The sequence below is a fragment of the Geotrypetes seraphini genome, chromosome 1, assembly GCF_902459505.1.
Source record: "Geotrypetes seraphini chromosome 1, aGeoSer1.1, whole genome shotgun sequence".
Classification (NCBI taxonomy): Eukaryota; Metazoa; Chordata; class Amphibia; order Gymnophiona; family Dermophiidae; genus Geotrypetes; species Geotrypetes seraphini.
Window position 1 is genome coordinate 33,896,713 of NC_047084.1, and position 20,747 is coordinate 33,917,459.

At 41.8% G+C, this 20,747-nt stretch overlaps 1 protein-coding gene across 3 annotated transcripts in view; it reads right to left on the bottom strand.

Annotated features, from left to right (window-relative positions):
• HOMER1 (homer scaffold protein 1) overlaps positions 1-20,747 on the bottom strand; it is a 246,911-nt gene that overhangs the window by 212,331 nt on the left and 13,833 nt on the right. The window contains exon 1 of one of the 3 annotated variants that reach the window (XM_033929589.1): positions 680-861. The exons of 1 other annotated variant lie outside the window; for it this stretch is intronic. In XM_033929589.1, the coding sequence (XP_033785480.1) occupies positions 680-696 (17 nt within the window). In that variant the 5' untranslated portion in view covers positions 697-861. Of the gene's footprint in view, positions 1-679; positions 862-20,747 lie in introns of those variants that run through there. One more of the 3 variants, XM_033929608.1, reaches the window with a different exon arrangement.

Genomic DNA, 20,747 nt, shown 5'->3' on the forward strand with positions numbered 1-20,747 from the left:
CCATGTGGCAAAAGCAACACAGCTCATTCAATTCCTATAGGCTGTGTTGCATTTGCCACACCAGGACTTGCTATTGCGGCTTTGTTTATTTATTTTATTCTAGTTAGTTTTATTCAATTTTCTATACTGTTCTCCCAGGAGAGCTCAGAACGGTTTACATGAGTTTATTCACGGGCCCTTAGTTGCCAATTACTGCCAGACTAAAGTTAATTTCTTATTTTGGATATGGAGTGTGTGGCGCAGTGGTTAAAGCTACAGCCTCAGCACCCTGGGGTTGTGGGTTCAAACCCATACTGCTCCTTGTGACCCTGGGCAAGTCACTTAATCCCCCCATTGCCTCAGGTACATTAGATAGATTGTGAGCCCACCGGGACAGACAGGGAAAAATGCTTGAGTACCTGAATAAATTCATGTAAACCGTTCTGAGCTCCCCTGGGAGAACGGTATAGAAAAGTGAATAAATAAATAAAATAAATACGTGTGGTAAGAAACAGGACTCAAAGTTATTTGGCTATTGGAAACTTTACCAGTTGAAAAAATGTTGTAGTTTCCTCTATTAGAAATGGTTCATAGTTAAACTTTGCCTTCCTTGTGACTTGTTAGAATTCCATGCCCTTAAAAAAATACTTCATCACTGTCTTTTACTGCACTTTTATGACTTTAGGTGGTATTTGATTACCTTTGCTCAGATGACATCCATTTCACAGTTCTAACAAGCACTGCATAGCTGACTTGTTTCCAACTTTTACAAGTTCTTTTAATAATAATATTCAATAGTAGTTCTATCTCAACCTCTCCAATACTCAATGTGGCTTATATCATTTGCAGAATTCAAACAGAATTCCTTGCCCCCAAAGAACTCATAATCTAACAGAAGATAAAAAGGACAGAGTCTGTAAAAAATACAAAATTTAAAAAATCATTATCTATAACAAATATTAAATGTTTTAAATCAAATTTGCATATGAATTTGAAGTGCCACCCATTGTAAATATAATGATATGCATCCTGCACTCCATATAAATATTTTGTCTGTTTTACATACCAATAATTTATTTGTAAATTATATAAGAGCACTTCCAGTAAACAACTTCAGTATATGAACTCCTTTATAGTAGGCTGTGAACATTTTAAGGCTGTTTATAACTATTCTGCATGCTGTTTTCAATTCTTTAATTTGTAATGTGTCAATTTGTATTTTTTACCTTTTCATTACAAAAACCGTGCAAGAGGTTTTTAACACCAGCGCGCTGAATGCTCTGCGCTGCTCTGAAACTCATAGGACCTCTATAACTGTCGGAGCAGCGCAAAGCATTTAGCACACCGACCAGTGCTAAAAACCTCTTGTGCAGTTTTGTAAAAGGGTTTAATTTATTTAAGGATGCATTTCAATTAAAAAATTATAATGGTGATTAATCTACTACTACTACACCACATAATTTATACGTTATTTATTTCTATTCCCACTGCAGGTCCTTGTGATCCCCTGGGTAGACTGGATGTGCCATTTGGTCTTTTTCTGCCATCATGTTTCCATGTGGCTATGAGCTACAACGGAAACAAAGATAAATAACATACCTTTAATCATGTGGTGAATTACAATTACAATGTTTAATCGAAATGCAGTCCTACTTTTTAGTATTATTTATTTTTAAAACTTATTATCCGCTTATCACCTAAGCAGCTTACAAGTAAACATACACAGTAAAGGTTAAAGTTTACAATACATTTTACATTATTATTATTATTAATTTTTTATGCTTTTATGATAATGAGTATACACCCACATTTAATTTTTATTAATGTTCTTCTTGTTAAGTATAAGCGTCATATTTGACAGTGTGTTCAAAAACCCTGGCCTACACTTCTGGTGCCTACCTTTGCCAGAGGCACGATTCTGTACCCATCACATGACTGACATATGGCTGCCAACAACAGAGCCGGTTACAGAATCTGGGCCATAGTGTTTTAGGTAGGCTATTAGCTGTTTATGCGTAGCATAAGCATTGGTTTGGCATATTTAATAAGTTGGTTCTTTAGCAGCTACCAAAAACTGCCTGGTTCCCGTGCACAGAAAAGAATGCAATACCTTATTTAAAAGAAATAATGCTTTACTCTAAAAGCAAATTGATTTTTAAAATATTTATGAAAAAACTATATAGTCTGGATTCATTCATCTTATAGGCATGGTTCTGAAATAAATTTATGTAATATTTTTTGTACAGGAATTTTTTCCCTTCAGCTCAGGTTCTCCACCTATATAATGGGAAGGCAGCTTATATCTTTTTAGACTTTTGAATTTATTTACTATTATTTCTATTTTTGAATATGATGATTTTCTTTTATTAGTTTTTTATTTCAAGCTTAAATACAGGTAATACAATTTGATTGAAATAGAGAGAAGTATAACACAGAACAAAATAAAACATAAGACAAGGCCAAAAGCACACAATTTCTCCTAAACAGACCACAGTTCTACAAGGAATAATAAAACAGGAACATTTTTCACCATATAAAAGGAATGAACACTTTTATAGTGCAAACTTACATTGTGCTATGTAAGTTCTATGGTGTATGCTCTGACATTTTCATACTACCCCTGTGCAAAAATACATCAAGTATTTTTCATGGTCTTAGGAAAAAAAAATCTGCATCGTTTGCAGGTTGTCCAAAACACAACAGCTAGATTGCTTCTGGGGGTTAAATGATATGAGCATATTACCCCAGTTCTGTATGATCTACACTGGTTGCCTATTTGTAAATGTATGGAATTCAAATTGTTCTGCCTGATGTTCAAAACATGTAGCATTGGTCAACCTGAATATTTGTCAAATAAATTGTCAAGATATCTACCAGTAGATCCTTGCTTTTTTCGCAAAAGGATCTCTATTTGAACTGCCAGGTTTGAAATTAATTAAATTGGCATCTACAAGAAGTAGGGCTTCCTCTTATGCCGGTCCAGCTCTTTGGAATTCATTATTAAGCAGCTTTCATGGTGATTGCTTTTATTTAACTTTTTGTAAGGTGATTAAATCTATCTTATTTCAGCAGTATTTTATGTAATTGCTATTTTGAGGGCTGCTTATGATCTAAGCCAGTGTCTCTCAAACTTTTTTTAAGCTCTGGCACACTAAATGGAACAAATGTTTTCATGGCACATTATAACTAACTAGTCTTTAAGCCCGTTACATTAACAGGTGCTAGAATATATGTCTGTCTGTCTTTCTTGCTTTTTGTCTCTCTCTCCCGCTGTCTTTCTTTCTGTCTGTCTCTCTCCCTGCCCCTATGTCTTTCTTCTTTTCTTTCTATGTCTCTCTCCCTGCCCCCTATGCAGCAGCATTTCTCTCCCCCCTCAACTTCCCTGTGCAGTAGTCACAGCAGCATTCCCTCCCCCTCCATTTCCCTGTGCAGCAGCATTTCCCTCCCCCCCACTTCCCTGTGCAGCAGCTTCAGCAGCATTCCCCTCCCCCCACCCCACTTCCCTGCACAGCAACAGCAGCAGTATTTCCCTTCCCCTCCACATCCCTGTGCAGCAGCTGCAGCGGCATTTTCCCCTACCCCCCTTTCCCTTCCTGCAGTCTGGCATGCTCCCTTAGTCTCTTGCCGCCCACCCTTCCCTTCCCACGTTCACGACAAACCTGTCGACTCCAGCAGTGTCCGCAGCACTCTACACATGTTGCTTCGGGACCTTCTGCTGTCCTGATTTACTCTGACACGTCCCTAATGACATCATAATTAGAGACGCGGCAGAGGAAATCAGGGCAGTAGAAGGCCCCGAAGCAGCATGTGTAGAATGCTGCGGACACTGCTGGAGTCGGCAGTTTTTTTGAGACCGCGAGAAGGGGGGGGACGGCAAGGGACTAAGGGAGCCGACCAGATCGCGGAAAGGGAGGGTCAGACTGCGGTGGGAGGGTCGGATGGGAGGGTCAACGGGGGTTTGGGTGAGTCAAGGAGGTGGGGGGGAGGTTGCCAACGACGAACTGACTTACTGTGAGTGAGGGGGTATCATTAGAGACGCAGCAGAGCAGTAGAAGGGCCCACTTATCTCCTTTCTCAATTATAGCACTTAGTTAAATAAAATAGTTGTTTTGTGAAGTTTATTTTTTATTTCAAAGTCGTCTTCTCCGACGTAGGTGCGGTTCAAGAGAGGAGCCGCGGCGGCAGCTTTGAACTAAAAAATAAACTTTGTCAGTCAACTGCAAGGGTTCCATAGCCGGCAAGCCCGTTGCGAGAGAGAGAGAAAAATAAACTTAGTCAGTCCGGAGCTGGCAAGACCGCTGCGAGAGAGAGAAAGAGAGAGAGATGCGTGGTAAGCGCGCATGCGCACTCCTGCTGACCATGGACCTACAGATCAGGGATCAGGGAACACGGCAGTAAGAGTGTGCATGCGCACTTAGCATTTTATTATTATAGATTATAAAATTGCAAAACCAACAAAAAATTTAATTTTGACTCAGAAAGGCATCCGACCAGCGGAGGACTCTGGGCAGCACCACCAGGAAGCAGAGGGCAGTGGCATCCGAAGTCACATGCCACCGCCGGGACCAGACACTTTAAATCTTTGCCGCGCTGGTGGCATGCGGCCAGTGGTGTGCCTTAAGCGGCAGACCACAAGGGGCATGATTGGCCCCTTGGTAGCCCCTTAGGAGCCAAAAAGGACTTGGTGGAAAAACTTGGTGACTGGAGTCTGAGGTATAGAGGTTTTTTCTTTGATAATGGTGAAGTGGAAGGGGAACGCTAAAGGAACCAGTACACCAAAAACTATTGGCCCAATGGAGAAATATATTTAATCTAAGCCACCTATAGTTCCTATAGGGGATTTATCCATTTAGGGACCTTACTACGTGAGGGTGGTCGACACTTGGAATGCGCTACCGGAGGAAGTGATCAGGCAAAGTACGGTACAGGGATTCAAACAGGGTTTGGACGGATTCCTGAGGGATAAAGGGATCGTGGGATACTGAGAGAGGTGCTGGGATGTAACACAAGTATAGAAAGCTAACCAGGTAATAAGTATAGAAAGCCAACCAGGTCGTGCATGTGCAAGACTGGGGGGTTAGGACTTCGATGGGAAAATAGGACTTCAATGAGAAATCAAGGTGGCAAGGGGGCCCCTTCTGGTGATTCAGACAGGTCGTGACCTGTTGGGCCGCCGCGGGAGCGGACTGCTGGGCAGGATGGACCTATGGTCTGACCCGGCAGAGGCACTGCTTATGTTCTTATGTTCTTACTCCCATTTGCCCACCTGAGACTGCTTCTGTTAAAGATCCAGTCCAGCTGGACAAAATATCTGCTGACTCTTATCCATCTTCTAAGGAACAACCTAATGCTGCCAGTATGGTTTTAGTAGCAGTAGTTTGTCCAAATTTATCTAAATTCTTGGACGAACCTCAAAATATTACTTTGAAAGATATTTGGCAAGTGGTTGTCAGGACTGAAGAATGCCTAAAGACTACTATACCACAGCTATGTAGTTTTTCTCAACAGACAGTGGGAAAATTTCATGAGGTTGATATGAAAATTGATAAGATGGAAACCAGACTGTCTCAGATTTCTTCTAATCTACCTAATTACCAATCAGTTTCTTCTGCTTTTGTTAAAGACAATCTGATTATACATAGACAATTAGAGGGGCATAATCGAAAGGGATGTCTAAGTCCGTTTATGTCCATATCGCAAGTCTTTCAAAGTTAAAAAGAGCCTAAGACACATTTTCGAAAGATACGTCCAACCCTTTTTTACTTTTGAAAATCGCCTTATACGTCCTGCCGATCTGATCGTCCAAGCCACTAAATCGTCTATCTTTATACCACATTTCCATCCAACATTCCGTCTAAGTCCAAAACGCCTAGAACAAGCCCTATTGGACATGGGAGGGGTCTGCAAAGTGATGGACTGCATACCCAGACATGCCACCTAAATAGTGGGGTACCTTACAGGGCACCACTGTGAACTTCACAAAAAGGGTGCCATGGCTTCTCCTCACTACAGCTCTCTTACAAGTGATGGTGAGCCCCCCAAATCACCTCCAGAATCTCCTAGACCCACTTATCTACCACCCCAATAGCCCATATGGCTGCAGGAGCCACTTATATGCCAGTAAAAAGGGTTTTGGGGGTGTATAGGGCAGTTCACATGTTTCAGTATCAATGCAGTGATTACAGGGGCTTATAGGCATAAGTCCTCCTCTCTATGGGCATGGGTCCTCCTCCCTAACCCACCCCCAAGATGACTTCAGCTGCCTCTGGGCTGGACGACTAGGCTTTCCTTTGCCAGGCGGCCAGGTGATGACGGTCTGGAGCATGAAATTTAAAAGTTGTGAATAAAATTTTTAAGGGGATGGGGGAGTTAGTGATCACTGGGGTAGTGTGTGGAGGGTCTGTGTTATGTGTTTGCAGTGCTTATCTTGTGAGTTTAGGTGGGTTTTGTGACTTAGACCATGTTTTACATGGTTTTGCTGTACGACTAAGTCTAAGCTGGCCAACTCCCGCCCTCGACACGCCTCCCGAAACGCCCCGTTTAGCTTTGGACGTTGAGCGGCACTATGAAGGCCTAGGTCGTTTTTAAATACGTCCAAAACCCGGTTTTATTATTTGCGCTTGGACGTTTTTGAGAAATGTTTGTCCAAGTGCCGACTTAGGCCGATTTTTGGACATTTTTCTCTTTCGATTATGAGCCCCTTAGAATTTCTTGAAAATTGAATGAGAGCAAAAACATTACATTTATTGAGTTTTCCTAGTTGTTTTCGGCTGTCCCCTGAGATTTTGTTACACAGATATTTAAAGGCGGTATTGCTTTTGGATAAAGTTGAAGTAGTAATTATTTCTGATTGTAGGTATATTTCAGTATTGAAAGCCGAGACTGTCGAGGGAAATGCAAAGAAGGGAACTAAAGAGTCTTTGAATTTAGCCGATTTCCTTGAATCCTCACAAGAGGAAATTGCTACTAGAGCAACCCTCCTTGCAACTTTCTTAACGGAACAGGAGAAAATAAATGTCTTTAAAAAAATATTTCCAGAATAAAAATTCCCGGTTTTGTGGTCAGCTCATTCAGATTTTTCCAGATTTGGCTAGGACCATGCGACTGCATCACAAATTCTGAAGTTAAAAGATAGAGTTCTATCTTCAGGAGGTAATGTTTTCCTTCAATTTTCTTGCAAATGTGTAACAACATAAAATCTAATAGATATATTTACTTTGATCCTTCTCAGCTTGAGAGATTATTGATTGAAAAAGAAGTTTCTGAAGTGGGTTAGGGGATTATAAAGGACAAATTAATTTAGAATATAGGATGGGTGGTGATAGAAGGTTAGGGTCCATATTTGATTATCTAATATAATAAAAGACTAAGCCGCGCATGCGCACTCCCACCTGTGTGCGTCCGTTTTCCGTGAGATGTAGGGCACCTCAGGTAGGAGTGCGCATGCGTGCCAATCTCTCTCTCCTGCCAAGGCAAACAGTAGGAACAGCTAAGTTTTTAAAGTCGTGAAAAGCCGTCAGCCAAACCCCCCCAGCACTGCCGTCGCTGAACCTTTGAAAACCCTCCACCCCCACCCCCACCAGCACTGCCGGCTGCGATTAAGGCGAGAGAGAAAATAAGAAAAAGCATGATAACTACAGAGAACTTAACCTCCAAAATGAAGGCAGAATCCATCTTGCTCAAGGCTTTACACAAGGTGAGATAGAATGGGTTACTGGGGCCTTTAGTATTGCTGTTGGTCACAAGACAAAGGGAAAGAGTTACTGAATCCCTTACCAAGACAGAGGATGAGGTAGAGCACTCCCATTTGGATATCCAGGCGGAAGAAGGCGATGTCGGCCGGGGCAGCTGTAGGCCGCGGTGGCTGCAGGCTGCGGCGGCCGAGCATGGAGCCGGGCCAAAGTTTCTTTTTTTAAATTCAAAGACGCTGCAGCGGCTCCTCTCACAAGCCGCTCCTGCGTCGGAGAAGGCGGCGATTGTGAGAGGAGCCGCCGGGAAGTTACACTGCTGGGGGCTCAGGCTGTTAGGTCCGTGCAGGCTCCTCTCGCGGTAAATGGAGGGAGAGGTAATGCTGCGGCTGCTGGACAGGGAAGTAGGGAAGGAGATAGGAAGAAAGACACAGGGACAGGGGCAGGGAGAGAGACAGACAGACAAAGGGGGCCAGGGAGGGAGAGAGACAGAAAGAAAGACAGACATATATTCTACCACCAGCGGGAGGAAGGGAGACAGAAAGAAAAGAAGAAAGATACAGGGACAGGGAGAGACACAGAAAAACAGACAGACAAAGGGGGCCAGGGAGAGAGACAGACAGAAAGAAAGACAGCAGGACAGAGAGAGAGAGACGGAAATAAATAGAGACAGAATATATTCTAGCACCCGTTAATGTAACGGGCTAAAATACTAGTGTATTAATAATTGTGAATTAATTTCATGTGCCTTTTCCCATTGATGTGGACTATGTATTTCATTTATGTCATTTGAAATATGTAATTAAAAATAGTTATAAAAAAATTAAATTTTAGAGTTATTTATTTAAAATTTTAAAGCTAAGTATGGGGAATTGTAACAACGGTGAAAGCAAAGTAGATAGAATAGAATTAATTGCTAATCAATGTGATGGATGTGCTTGTTATTGAGTGTAAATTAACTCAAAATGCGGCTTGATAGTTGACAAGCAAACACTCATTTCATCATCCACCATCTACAGTCATTCTCTTCTTTTTTTAATTTAATTTCTGTCAGAGCTGAAAATCCAAGTTTGCAAATATAAGAGGATCCAAATGGTAACAAAGCCTTGATTGCTTTGTTGCTCAAGTTAGGATAACCATTGCATTAAAAAAAAAAAAAAACAACATAAAACTACATGCTGTTAGTTTTCAAGGATCAATCATGTTAAAGAATGATGCTTGTCTGGGCGGTTGAATCCTTACACACACAGACACTCAAAACATTGACAGACTCTTGTGAATGCAATGTATATGTCATCTAGTCTACTATAGTGTATACTTACAAAGGGAATTTTTTTAAAATAAAGTAAAATTCTGGAATCTCTCATGGCACGCCCAGAATCTCTTCAGGACATACCACTGTGCCATGGCATACAGTTTGAGAGACACTGATCTAAGCCATAGACTGATTTTGATTTGTTTGTTAGACTAAGATCTTTTGGTTTTATATTTGCGTTTTCTGAAGAAATATTTTTCTCGTAACTTGTTTATATTGTAATCACTTAATATCTGGTTGTCAGTAGCAGTATATTAGATTAATAAATCCAATCCAATTATCTTACAAATTATCAGTTTTGAACTGGATAGGTAGGTTCTTAGCTCAACAATCATAAAGAGTGAAAATCAGTGGTCTATTATCCATTAGTTGGAAAATAAGTTGTGAGGTACCACAAGATGCTCCCTTGTCCCCAATATTATTCAATGTTATAATGCAATCTTAGGGTAGGGCATTTGAAAGCCACAATGTATACAGTACATATATTTATGCAGACGATATTAGTATCCTTTTGCTTTTCAATAATAAAGGGTTCCAAGATTATCTGGCAAAGTTACACACAAGAATGGAGTAGATACCGAACCATTCAAGGAAGAAAGTGTTTATGAACAACTTGAAAATTTGAAGGTGGACAAATTAATGGGTCCGAATGGAATCCATCCCAGGATATTGAGGGAGCTCAGAGAGGTTCTGATGGGTCCTATTAAAGATTTGTTCAACAAATCTTTGGAGACAGGAGTGGTTCCTGGGACTGGAGAAGAGCAGTCACAAAAGTGGTCACAGAGATGAAGTCGGAAACTACAGGCCAGTGAGCCTTACCGGTTATTGGAAAAATAATGGAAGCAGCCAGAACCAGACGGACACAGCAGCTACAGAGGACACACAGCCAGGCAGACACAGCAGGTACAGAGGAAGCACAACCAGGCGGACACAGCAGCTACAGAGGACACACAACCAGGCGGACAGAGCAGCTACTGAGAACACAAAACCAGGCAGACACAGAGGATACAGCAGGCGCAGAGGACACACAACTAGGCAGACACAGAGGACACAGCAGACGCAGAGGACACACAACCAGGCAGACAGAGGACACAGCAGGCGCAGAGGACATACAGCCAGGCAGACGCAGAGGACACAGTAGACGCAGAAGAGACACAGCCAGGCAGACACAGCAGGTACAGAGGACACACAGCCAGGCAGACGCAGAGAACACAGCAGGTGCAGAGGACAGCCACAGTAGAGGTCTGCACGGGAACGGGGATCGTGGGAATCCCCCAACCCACGGGACTCCCACGGAGACCCCCTCTGGCCCAAGGGACTCCCACAGGGACACCCCTCTAGCCAACGGGACTCCCACGGGGATGGAAGGCTTTGGAAGCAGGGTTTGTCCATATAATATAATGGACACGTCAGCCTTAGTAAAAGAGGGGGTTTATAAGTTAATTACCTGAACAGAAAACAAAAAAAGAGTTCCACCAAAGAGATTCCACAAGGAAAACAGCAGCGCAAACGCAAAAGAAACTGTGGAATTGATAATCCTGTCAGAAGTAATTGCTGCTTTTTATGGGGATGGGCGGGGATGGAGGTAATTCCTTGCGGGGATGGGTGGGGACGGAGAGGATCCAGATGGGAGATGGGTGGGGACGGAGAGGATCCTGGTGGGGACGGGCAGGATTTCTGTCCCCAAGCAACTCTCTAGTGAGACCACTGGATGACCATGGAACAAAGAGGGTGCTAAAGGAGGACAAAGCAATCGCTAACAAACTGAACACGTTTTTAGAGTCTGTATTTACCGAACAGGATATACACAGATTATCATAACCCATCTGGCTATATGCTGGAAACGAAGATGGGAAACTGGCAGGTTTGACGGTCAGTCTAGAGGAGGTATGTAGGCAGATTGATAGACTTAAGAGCAATAAATCCCCGGGACCGGATGGCATCCATCCAAGGGTCAACAAGAAACTGAAAGGGACTATAGCTGGACTGCTTCAACTAATAGCCAATCTGTCGATCAAATCAGGAAAGATTTCGTAAGACTGGAAGGTGGCGAATGTTATGCCAATCTTCAAAAAAGGTTCGATGGGAGATCTGGGAAACTACAGACCGGTGAGTCTGACCTCGGTACTGGAAAAGATGGTAGAGGCACTGATAATGGACCGCATCACTAATCACCTTGACGGACACGGGCTGATGAGGGCCAGTCAGCACGGTTTCAGCAAAGGCAGATTGTATTTGACGAACTTGCTGCACTTCTTTGAGGAAGTAAATAGGCAGATAGACAAGGGCGACCCGGTTGACACTGTATATCTGGATTTTCAGAAGGCATTTGACAAGGTTCCACATGAACGACTACTTCAGAAAATTGCAAGCCATGGAATCGAGGGTGAAATACTCACGTAGATTAAAAACTGGCTGGAGCATAGTAAACAGAGAGTGGGGGTAAATGGACAATACTCGGACTGGAAGAGTGTCACCAGTGAGTGGGGTGCCGCAGGGCTCGGTGCTTGGACCTGTGAGGCGATTAAATTTGCGGACAATACGAAGTTATTCAGAGTAGTGAAGACACATGGAGATTGCGAAGATTTGCAACGTTACATAATCAAGCTCGAGAAATGGGCATCGACATGGCAAATGAGGTTCAACGTGGATAAGTGTAAAGTGATGTATGTCGGTAACAAAAATCTCATGCATGAATACAGGATGTCCAGGGTGGTACTTGGAAAGACCTCCAAGGAAAGAGATTTGGGAGTTCTGATTGACAAGTCGATGAAGCCTTCCGCGCAATGTGCGGTGGCGACGAAATGGGTGAACAGAATGCTAGGAATGATAAAGAAGGGTATCACGAAAGATCGGAGAAGGTTATCATGCTGCTGTATCGGGCCATGGTGCATCCTCACCTGGAGTTCTGTGTCCAGCACTGGTCACCGTACATGAAGAAGGACACAGTACTACTCGAAAGGGTCCAGAGAAGAGCGACTAAAATGGTTAAATGGCTGGAGGAGTTGCCATACAGTGAGAGATTGGAAAAACTGGGCCTCTTATCCCTTGAAAAGAGGAGACTGAGAGGGCACTCCCTAAAGCTGAAAAGGGATAGATTCCATACAAATGTAAGAAGTTCTTCTTCACCCAGAGAGTGGTAGGCAACTGGAACGCTCTTCCGGAGTTTGTTATAGGGGAAAACACCCTCCAGGGATTTCAGACAAAGTTGGACAAGTTCCTGCTAAACTGGAACATACACAGGTGAGGCTGGACTCATTTAGAGCACTGGTCTTTGACTTAAGGGCCGCCGCGTGAGCAGACTGCTGAGCAAGATAGACCATTGGTCTGACCCAGCAGCAGCAATTCTTATGTTCTTATGAAAGAAAGGATAGTGAAATTCCTAGAATCTAATGGGTTATAGGATCCAAGGCAATATGGTTTTACTAAAAGTAAATCATGCCAAATGAATCCAACAAAATTTTTTGATTGGGTAACCAGAGAATTGGATCAAGGACATATGTAGGATGTAATTTACTTAGATTTTAACAAAGCTAGCATGGCTCCTCACAGGAGGCTCTTGAATAACTTGACAGGCTGAAATTAGGACCCAAAGTGGTAAACTGGATTAGAAACTGGCTGATGGACAGACGCTAGAGGATAATGTAAATGGAATTCGCTCTGAGGAAAGAAAAGTGGAGTCCTTCAAGTATCGGTGCTGGGGCCAATCCTGTTCAATATGTTTGTGAGCGACATTGCCAAAGGGTTAGAAGGAAAGGTTTGCTGTTTGCAGATGATACCAAGATCTGTAACAGAGTAGACTGAACAGGAGGGAGTTGAAAACATGAAAAAGGATCTGCTGAAATGACCCAATATCTGGTAACTAAAATTCAATGCAAAGAAGTGCAATGGAGCTGTATGAGAAGTTGATATGCACAGATGGGGAGAGGACCTTTGGGTGATAGTGTCTGAAGATTTAAAGGCATAGAAATAGTGTGACAAGGGGGTACTGTTGCCAGATGGATGCTAGGCTGTAAAGAGAGAGAGGCGTGACCAGTAGGAGAAAGAAGGTGTTAATGCCCCTGTACAGGTCATTGGTGAGAGTCCACTTGAAATATTTTGTTTAATTTTGGAGACCGTATCTGGCAAAGGATATAAGAAGACTTGAAGCGGTCCAGAGAAAGGCGACAAAAATGGTAAGAGGTATGCATTAAAAGACGTATGAAGAGAGACTGGAAGCCCTGAATATGTATACCCTAAAGGAAAGGAGAGATATGATTCAGACATTCAAACACTTGAAAAGTTTTAACATAAAACAAAATCTTTGCTAGAGAAAGGAAAATGGTAAAACCTGAGGGGTGGTAGGCTTAAGAGTAATGTTAGGAAATTCTTTACAGAGAAGGTAGTTGATGCCTAGAATGCCCTTCCGAGGGAGGTGGTGGAGAGGAAAACATTGACAGACTTTAAAAAAGCATTGGATGAACACAGAGGATCTCTAATCAGAAAATAATGGGTATATATTGAAGAACTAAGGCCAAAACTGGGCAGATTTGTACGGTCTGTGTCCTTTATATGTGCCATTCAGTTGAGGATGGGCTGAATAATTATTTAATACCTTACTCATCAGTACGTACACTACATTCTTCACAGCAAAACCTTTTAGTGATTCCATTGATTAGGATCCACTAGAGATCGTTCTTTTGCAGTCATTGGTTCTCAACCTTGGAATACCCTTACAAATTACATTTGAACAGAACACAATCTTGAACGTTTTAAAACATTATTAAAAACCTGTTTACAAATGCATTTGACCAATGATTTGCAAGATGGAATAAGAGACCCATCAAAAAGCAATCTGAAACAAGAAGCACAAAATCAGTTTTTAATCTTTAATTTCTTAACTTTCTTGCTTTTATTGATATTTTAGTTCATCTTCTTTTTTTTTATTATTATTATTAGTTTTTTATGTAAATCACATAGATGTTCTTCCATTGTGGTATATCAAATGTTAAATAAACTTGGAAGGATTTTGACGGTTTAAATGGTTTAGGTGGGCTGGAGTGAGCTTTGAAGGAGACTCCAGTAGATGGAACCTAAGCACAGTACCGGGCAGAGCTCTGGGTTTCTAGCCCAGAAATATCTAAGAAAAAGGCAATTTAATTTAAATCATGAATTTATAAAGTGTGTACAGTTGGGCAGACAGGATGAACCATTTGGGTCTTTATCTGACATCATTTACTATGTTACTATCATCTTGGTCACTCTTCTTTGAATTTTCTAGTTCTACTATATCTTTTTTGAGATAAGGCGACCAAAACTGAATGCAATACGTCAGCTCAGGTTGCACCATAGAGTGATATCCACCCACTCTCCCCATAGCCTTTAGAGTCTCTATTAGGGTTTAATAAAAACAGTGTTTTAGCCTAGATTAGTGTTTTAGGTTGCATTTCAGGGCATATCATCAGATTAGGGCACAAATAGCTGTTGAAGAAAGGCTCTGGTGTTAATTTAATTCCCTCTCACCCACCCCAAGGCAGATCTTTTTGATTTATAGGTTCTTCAGCCAACCAGGAACAGGGCATTACTTTGGTAGGATTTTTCTGCCCTTTATTCTTCCAGGCGTAAGTACTTCTGCACACAAACTAAAAAATAGGACTTACTATATTAATTGTCATCAATATAGATAATTCTGTGCTCATAAGCTCTCAGACTTTAGGCAGTTTTATAATCACAGGTCATAGCTTAGATCTAAACATTAGAGCGTTTTAAGAGCATGCACCTTTGAATAAGTGGTATTAACAACAGAGAGTATTAAAGCGCATGTGTGGTGTTGATTGGTAGCCAGCGCCATTTTTTTGCTTTAGAACCTAGCAAGGACGCACAGTGAGTAACCGTGGGTATATTGAGTTAACTGTTGGATATTGAAATGAGTTGAATACATTAAAATATATTTTTATGCTTGCAGTTTAATTTCCAGACTCCTGAAGAAGCCTAGTAGTTGGCGAAACGGGGCCCATAGGGTTGCAAGCCGCAATGAATAATATGGAGTAACAGCTACACCAGCATACAATTATAAGTTAAGTGCTGGTCTTTACGCTCCTAGGTTGCTTTATAACATTTAGCACTGGTTTGAGCACTTTTTATTATTTGGTATAAGGCACATAATACTTCATAAAAGTTAAAAATTTTGCTTTAAGCTCGATGAAAGATATCTCATTCCTGCGATAGCTGATTTAAAAACTTTGAATAATCAGCGCAGGCGTCTGAGAGCTTTTTAGAACAGAATTATCTATATTGATGACAATTAATATAGTAAGTCCTGTTGTTTAGTTTGCATTTGGACAAAGAGGACTTAATCCATTGTGGTTTATTGAGTGTAAGTACTTCTGCACCACAGTATGGCTGGGAAACATCGTATCATCAAAGCTGCTGCTCAGGTTACAACTTCTGTCTCTGTGCAGACATAAAATATTACCCAGGCAGAAGGAGTAGTTCTATGTGCAAGCTGTCTTCAGCTTAAATTTCTCATGAGGGAAGTAAAGGAACAGAGAGGAGGTGTTAAAACTGAGAAGCATCCATGAGAATGAGAGATACATCAATGAAATGGTTCATGAAGCATCAAAGATTTCCAGCAGTGGGAAAGAAGAGACTGTGCTGAGAGAAGACAGATTACAGAACACTTCAAGATTGGTACTATGTGTCCCGTCCCGTCCCCCCCCCCGCCCTTGAACTGAATAACTGATAAATTGTCCTGAAAGTGGAGGGGATGACAGCATCCCAAGGAGAAGAAGGACTAAAGCTTGAAATCCCAAAAATTACTGGATCAGTGACCACTAGGAGGCATAAGGTAGTGGTAGTTTGCGATTCCCTTCTAAAGGGTACAGAAGAATTCATCTGCAGGCCAGACATGATGTCATGAGAGGTATGCAGTCTGCCTGATGCCAAAATCCAAGATGTTACAGAGAGCTTGTCGAAACTAATCAAGCCTGATGACTATTATTGATGCTACTCATCCACGTTAGCACCGATACTGCCAGGTACCCCTGTGAACATATCAAAAGCGATTTTGTGGCTCTGGGAAGGTGAAGCAGTCAAGTGTGCAGGTGGAATTGTCATCTATCCTCCCTGTTGAGGGTAAAGGCCAGGGCAGAGAAGCTGGCATCCTGGAGATGAATGCATGGCTACGTGGATGATGTTATCGAGAGCATTTTAGCTACCTGGACCATGGGATGATTTTCCAAAGGCTGCTGAGCAGGGATGGTGTGCATCCATCAAAAAAAGGGAAGAAGTGTCTTTGGCAGCAGGCTGGCTAATCTACTGAAGAGGGCTTTAAACTAGAAGTGATGGAGCAGGGTATCAAAGCCTCCAGGTGAATATAAGCCCTCAGGTAAGTAAATCACTGAATACCTCTTCACGGATGGGAAAAGAGGGCAATGTCTGGAAAGCAGTATATATTAATGCTCGAAGTTTGGTACTGAAGTACAAAAAAAAAAAAAGGCAGGAGTGATGCCCACTCCTTCCTGCAATTTGGGGGGGGGGTGTTGGTGGCATGGGGTATTCGGCCAGGCAGGAGGACCATCAGCGTGGAGGGGGGCTTTTTTCTTTTTTTTTTATAGGGCAGATCTGTGCCATTAAAAAAAGAAGCCCTAACAGCAGTGACAGGAAGCTGCTACCCCGTCACTATGTCAATCACTGTGTCAATCACTCACTAAGCGATTGATTCGTCAGATTTGCATGCAAATGACTTGCACCTCCATGCAAATTATTTGCATACAAACTTGGTAGTGCATTGATTGCTGTTTTATAATCAGCTAGAGAATCGGCCAACAGCGATCTAGCCCAAAGTAGTTATGGCGGAGGAGTATGGATAAGGTTGGGGATGTTTGTGGTTATTTAACATAAGAATAGCCTTACTGGGTCAGACCAATGGTCCATCAAGTCCAGTAGCCCGTTCTCACAGTGGCCAATATAGGTCACTAGTACCTGGCCAAAACCCCAAAGAGTAGAAACATTACATGCTACTGATCTAGGGCAAGCAATGGCTTCCCCCATATCTTAATAACAGACTATGGACTTTTCCTCCAGGAATTTGTCCAAACCTCTCTTACAATCTGCTACGCTATCCGCCTTTACCACAACCTCTGACAACACATTCCAGAGTTTAACTATTCTCGGAGTAAAAAAAAATATTTCCTCCTATTGGTTTTATAAGTATTTCCTGCAATTTCATCGAGTGTCCCCTAGTCTTTGTAATTTTTAACTGAGTGAAAAATCGATCCAATTGTACCTGTTCTACTCCACTCAGGATTTTGTAGATTTCAATCATATCTCCCCTCAGCCTTACAAGCAAGTCAAGAGAACGACTGGCTAAGCAGCATCATCAAGCACTCCTCATCCTACCTCAACTTCAGAAACTAGTTAAAACCAACCTGTTTAACCGATTTGTGACCAAGAATTCCTAAAGCCTTTCCCTGCATCCCACTTACTTGTACTAGATGTCCCTCAATGTGACTTTACTCTGCCTCCCTTCCCCCTACCAATATTCATGTACTCAAAGACTTCACTGCTTTCTCCCGCTGAATTTCCAGCCCTTCTTATTGTAAACAGCCTCAACCTACTTCTTATTGTAAATCGCCCTTACAATGTGACTTTACTCTGTCTCCCCTCCTCCCTACAAATATTCATGTACTCAAAGACTTCATTGTTCTTTTCGCTGAATGTCCAGCTCTTCTTATTGTAAACCGCCTCAAACTACTTTGGCTTTGGCGGTATATAAACAATAAATTATTATTATTATTATTATTCTCGTTTCCAAGCTGAAGAGCCCTAACCTTTTTAGTCTTTCCTCTTACGAGAGGAGTTACATCCCTTTTACCTTCTTGGTTGCTCTTCTTTGAACCTTTTCTAGTGCCACTATATCTTTCATGAAATAAGGAGACCAAAATTGAACACAATACTCCAGCTGAGGGAGCACCATGGAATGATACAGAGGCATTATCATATCTTTAGTCTTTTTAACCATCCCTTTTTTAAATAATTCCTAGCATCTTGTTTGCTTTTTTGGCTGCAACTGCTGCCACCCATTTGGTGGAAGATTTTATCATATTGTCTACAATAACACCCAGATCCCTTTCTTGGGTGCTAACCCCCAAGGTGGACCCTAGCATCTGGTAATTGTGATTTGGGTTATTCTTCCCAATATGCATCACTTTGCATTTATCCACATTAAATTTCATCAGTACACAGACGGCCCCAGCGAGAAGGCCGTGAAGCAGCCTTTGAGTGCTGCTGGCTCAACACTCCTCTGCAGCAAGGTATTTATGGTCGCAGTCGGTGGAAATCAGTTGGGAGAGAAGGATGGAGGGCCAGTGGGGGTTCGGCAGGGGAAGCACGGCTACCTACGACTAGGGCTTATTTTTGGGGGTAGGGCTTATATTAAGACCTACCCTGAAAATCATGCTAGGGCTTATTTTCGGGGTAGGTCTTATTTTCGGAGAAGCACGGTATCAAGAACATAGTATCTTCCTCTACATGTTAAACCTCCACAAAAAACGATCTGCTTTCACTAGCTTATGCAATTATGAGTAGCTATATTGGATCTATAAAATCAATAACAGAATTTTACACCACTACAACAAAAAACACAGAAATGCACTTTTCCTTTTAATATCCAGTTTCGGTAAGTCTGAGTTATCAACAATGCTCACTGAAACAAATGGAAATGTTCAACCAAGCCATTAAGACCAAGCTCTATTGGATCTTGTCAATCTTTACTTGTCTGGTATACATTCTAGATTGCAGAGCTTCCTTTTAGGCAAAACTACCTTGGAAGTAGAAGTGCAAACAGTGGAGTAGAGGAGCAGCCTAATGTTTAGTACCATGGCTCGAGAACCAGAGGAACTGAGTTTAATTCCCATTTCCTTGCGATTCCAGGCAAGTCATTTAACCCTCCACCGCCACAGATTTAAAATGAGTTTATGTAAACTGTTTGATTGTAACTAAGGTTGTACCAAATATTCATATTTGATTCAAATTTAGCCCCAAATACATTATTTGGCCAAATAGTGATTTCAGTTCTATTATGAATGATCCAGGACTCTACTATGCTAAATCCTACTGAAATAAACACTTGATCTCCAATTTCAGTTGCTTCTTTCTTTTATTATTTGTTATATTAAAGCTTTATGCCCATTATTCATATTCAGCTAAATAGTAAAATATGCTATTAGGTACAGCTGTAGTACAGAAAGGCAGTACATCGAATCTCATCCCCTTTCCAACTAACCTCAGCTCCAAGTTATTTGAAGATCCTTCTTTGATAGCACAATTTCTTCTCAGTTTTGTGCTTAAATTGCCAAGAACTCATTGCTTGGCACCAGCTGAAAACAGAACCATCTCATTCACTAGGGAGGGAAAGGGAGATGAGTCTTCAGCAATCAGTGCAATTCTTGGAGCTGGACTTCAAGTCTTCTAGATGAGACTGTAGTCACATCGTCAAAATGTGATGGCACTCAGTGGCATCCAAGAGGAGATGCTGCACAGGCTTATACTGTTACAAACAGGTCTTCTGACTGCAGTTATACATTTCATCTTCATTGCCATCAACAAAAATCAAACATGTGATGCAAAATCAAAGTGAAAAAAAAAAACCCCACTTAAAAACAGACATCTCAAAGAGAATAAAAAGGATTAACAGCCAAGTGACTTATCAAAAGCTGTCATAAAAGAGCTCTGCCAACAGCGTAACCAAAAATAATTTTTTTTAAAATGCTGGAAAGCTTCAGCAATACCAGGAATGAAGAAAAGTATACTAAGTAACACTTGCCCTAAAAAGGGAAGCCACAGAAACACAAAAAGCAGCTGCCCATAAAGTGGAAATCTGAGAGCAGCTCTGGAACGTGACTGGCATAAGATGACTTGAAGCAAGCCATACCCCCACAACAGTTGTAATACAAGTTCAAGGATAGAAACATAGAAATAGACGGCAGATAAGGGCCACGGCCCATCTAGTCTGCCCACCCTTAAGACCCTCCTCTACCTTTACTCTGTGAATAGATCCCACGTGTCGATCCCATTTGGCCTTAAAATCAGGCACGCTGCTGGCCTCAATCACCTGAAGTGGAAGACTATTCCAGCGATCAACCACCCTTTCAGTGAAAAAGAATTTCCTGGTGTCACCGTGCAGGATCTCCAAATTGTTAGTGCAATACTGCTATCCATGCCAGATCACATCACCCCAAATTACATAGTAACATAGTAAATGACAGCAGATAGAGAACTGAATGTTCCATTCAGTCTGCCAACATTCACACTTCTTATGCATTCATGTTTAGATTGCCTTTTCTTTAATATTTTGGGGCAATAGACCATAGAAGTCTACCCAGTATCATCATTAGGTTTCCACTACCAGAGTTTCCATTGAAGCTCACTGCAGACTATCCTAACTATTCTGTCACTAGAGTTTCCATCAAAACCCTCCCCAGTCTATCCTAAACCAAATTACCATATAAAGGACACAGACATTGCAAGACTGCCCAGTACCAGCCTTAGTTAGTTTTATACCAATCATTTTCTAGAGATCCTGTATGTTCATCCCACCCTTTTTGAATTCCACCTCCGTTTCATCACCACCTCCCTTGGGAGGGCATTCCAGGCATCCACCACCCTCTCCGTGAAAAAGAATTTCCTAACATTACTTCTAAGACTGCCCTGCAACTTCAATTCATGCCCTTTATTTTTAACATTTTCCTTTCTATGGAAAAGATTTGTTTCTATATTAATACCTT